The sequence below is a fragment of the Sinocyclocheilus grahami genome, unplaced genomic scaffold (assembly GCF_001515645.1).
Source record: "Sinocyclocheilus grahami isolate Dianchi unplaced genomic scaffold, SAMN03320097.WGS_v1.1 scaffold11103.1, whole genome shotgun sequence".
NCBI lineage: Eukaryota > Metazoa > Chordata > Actinopteri > Cypriniformes > Cyprinidae > Sinocyclocheilus > Sinocyclocheilus grahami.
The window spans coordinates 2,019-3,822 of record NW_015513623.1 but is presented as its reverse complement, the minus strand read 5'-3'; the positions used below and the strand labels follow the sequence as shown (position 1 = coordinate 3,822).

The window sequence follows — 1,804 nt, the reverse complement described above, 5'->3', positions numbered from 1 at the left end:
TTTGCCTCGTACTATACCAGCCTAGAACTTTATCCCTTTTTTCTGCAGGAGCGTAAAGGAACAAAGATGTGGGTGTTAATGCGTTATAGGGGTTCCTATATGATGGCTGTCATTTGTGTGATCATATTCTGCATGCTCCTGGTGTACCAAACCCCTGTGGATGAGGTCTCAGAAGGCATGTGTGCGTGTAAAGACTGTGTCAGACAGCAAACCCACAGTTTTTGGTTCAATGAACTCTATGATCTCTCTATTCAACCACTGCTCACCCGGAAAAATTATGTCCTCAGTGAAGATATCTTCAAGTATTGGAAGGTACTGATCTGTAAAATGACATTGATTATTTTCCAAAAACTAGTAAGATGTTATGTAGGCAGCATTTTAAGACATCACAGGTGTGCTCCTGATACCTTTTTTGCTCACATTCTCACATTAGATGTATTCTTCATGGAGAAGGTAATTGTGATTGGGATTATGGCATTATGATGAGCTCAGTGAAAGAAATCCATTCAAGATGGTGGACTAAACTGTTTCAATAACTGATAAACTGACTTTTAAATAGCCGATCAATTTTACCCAACATATGTGTGTGCTATGTATTTAAATTTTTGAGAATCATGTAATTAGCTTGCCAACTTGTTTACAGATGATTTTACTGAAATCAGTTTCAAAGTTGAGTTACCTCTGCAGTTCAGGTCACTGGTTTTTGGAACAGAATTTCAATGCAAGAATGTCATTTGTTTTTCTATAAATCTCAAAAAGACCAAAACCTCTTCAATGGAGTCTCTTTTACATGACATTCCAGGGTCTTCAGAAAAATAAGAAAGAAGGCAACTACACTGCAGTGGTGGAGAAGTTGTTTTCTCTATTTCCAGATCAAACACAATACTCAGATGCTAGTCCAAAGCGCTGCAGGTCTTGTGCTGTGATCGGAAACTCAGGGAACCTTAAAGGATCCCATTATGGACATCGCATAGATCTTCATGACTTTGTCATTAGGTAAAGAATGAGATATAACAGAACTTGTCTGACTTTTTGTGAGAATCCTCGCTTTTTGATTTCCAAGACATGACAGTATTTGATCAAGTGTCACTTAGAAGACTGGTTTAGTCAGTGACTTACAGATGTTGTCAACTTTGCAGTATGCCATCATTCTTTCATATGCTAAAAAAAAAGCACCATTAACATTTGGTTGAAAATATAGTAATTTTATGTTCTGCATATACGTATATTCAGATCTTTCACATGGTTTCTTGACCCAGTCATGCTTTGTTAAGCTAGGATAAATATGGGCCCAACAAAAGGTTATGAGAACGATGTGGGTTCTAAGACCACTCACCGGTTTCTCTATCCTGAGAGCGCTATGGATGTGGACAACTCCACCTACCTGGTGCTTTCCCCATTCAAGATTCTGGATATGGAGTGGCTCATCAGTGCCTTTACCACTAAGAACATCACACGGTGAGAATGGATGATTGAGCAAGGTTTCTAAATCTCAAATGACTGATCTACACTCTTAAAAATAAAGGATCTTTATTGGTATTGATGGTTCCATTAACAATCTTTACATGGAACTTTGTTGTTATTCACTGAAAGTTTTTTGGCGATCCCAAAACACCCCTTTTTGAACCTTTATTTTTACAGGGGATATCGGACAAATTTTCACTTGTTTAGCTTTTTTTTGCATTTAGTTAGATTTCTGGTGTGTCTGCCAGATCAGAAAAGCTGCTAAGGAAACACGCAGCCAGTTTGTTATGTGCTGTCTGAGTCTGAAACTGAGACATCCAGCAAACTGTTTAAATTTGCA

The 1,804-nt window shown here is 38.0% G+C and overlaps 1 protein-coding gene across 1 annotated transcript; it reads left to right on the top strand.

The window, feature by feature from the left end:
- The first annotated feature begins 60 nt into the window (after positions 1–60).
- LOC107578606 (CMP-N-acetylneuraminate-beta-galactosamide-alpha-2,3-sialyltransferase 1-like) lies at positions 61–1,501 on the top strand. The gene is made up of 3 exons (XM_016264550.1): positions 61–312; positions 803–996; positions 1,279–1,501. Exons 1-3 carry the CDS (start codon positions 67–69, stop codon positions 1,460–1,462), a joined length of 624 nt encoding a protein of 207 aa, XP_016120036.1. The 5' UTR covers positions 61–66; the 3' UTR covers positions 1,463–1,501.
- Positions 1,502–1,804: the final 303 nt, after the last annotated feature.

Excerpts from the sequence above, each read along its gene's own strand:
- LOC107578606 (XM_016264550.1), top strand. The coding sequence starts at position 67 with ATGTGGGTGTTAATGCGTTATAGGGGTTCCTATATGATGGCTGTCATT. Across the intron at positions 313-802 it reads ATATCTTCAAGTATTGGAAG|GGTCTTCAGAAAAATAAGAA; the intron begins GTACTGATCTGT and ends ATGACATTCCAG. Across the intron at positions 997-1,278 it reads CTTCATGACTTTGTCATTAG|GATAAATATGGGCCCAACAA; the intron begins GTAAAGAATGAG and ends TTGTTAAGCTAG.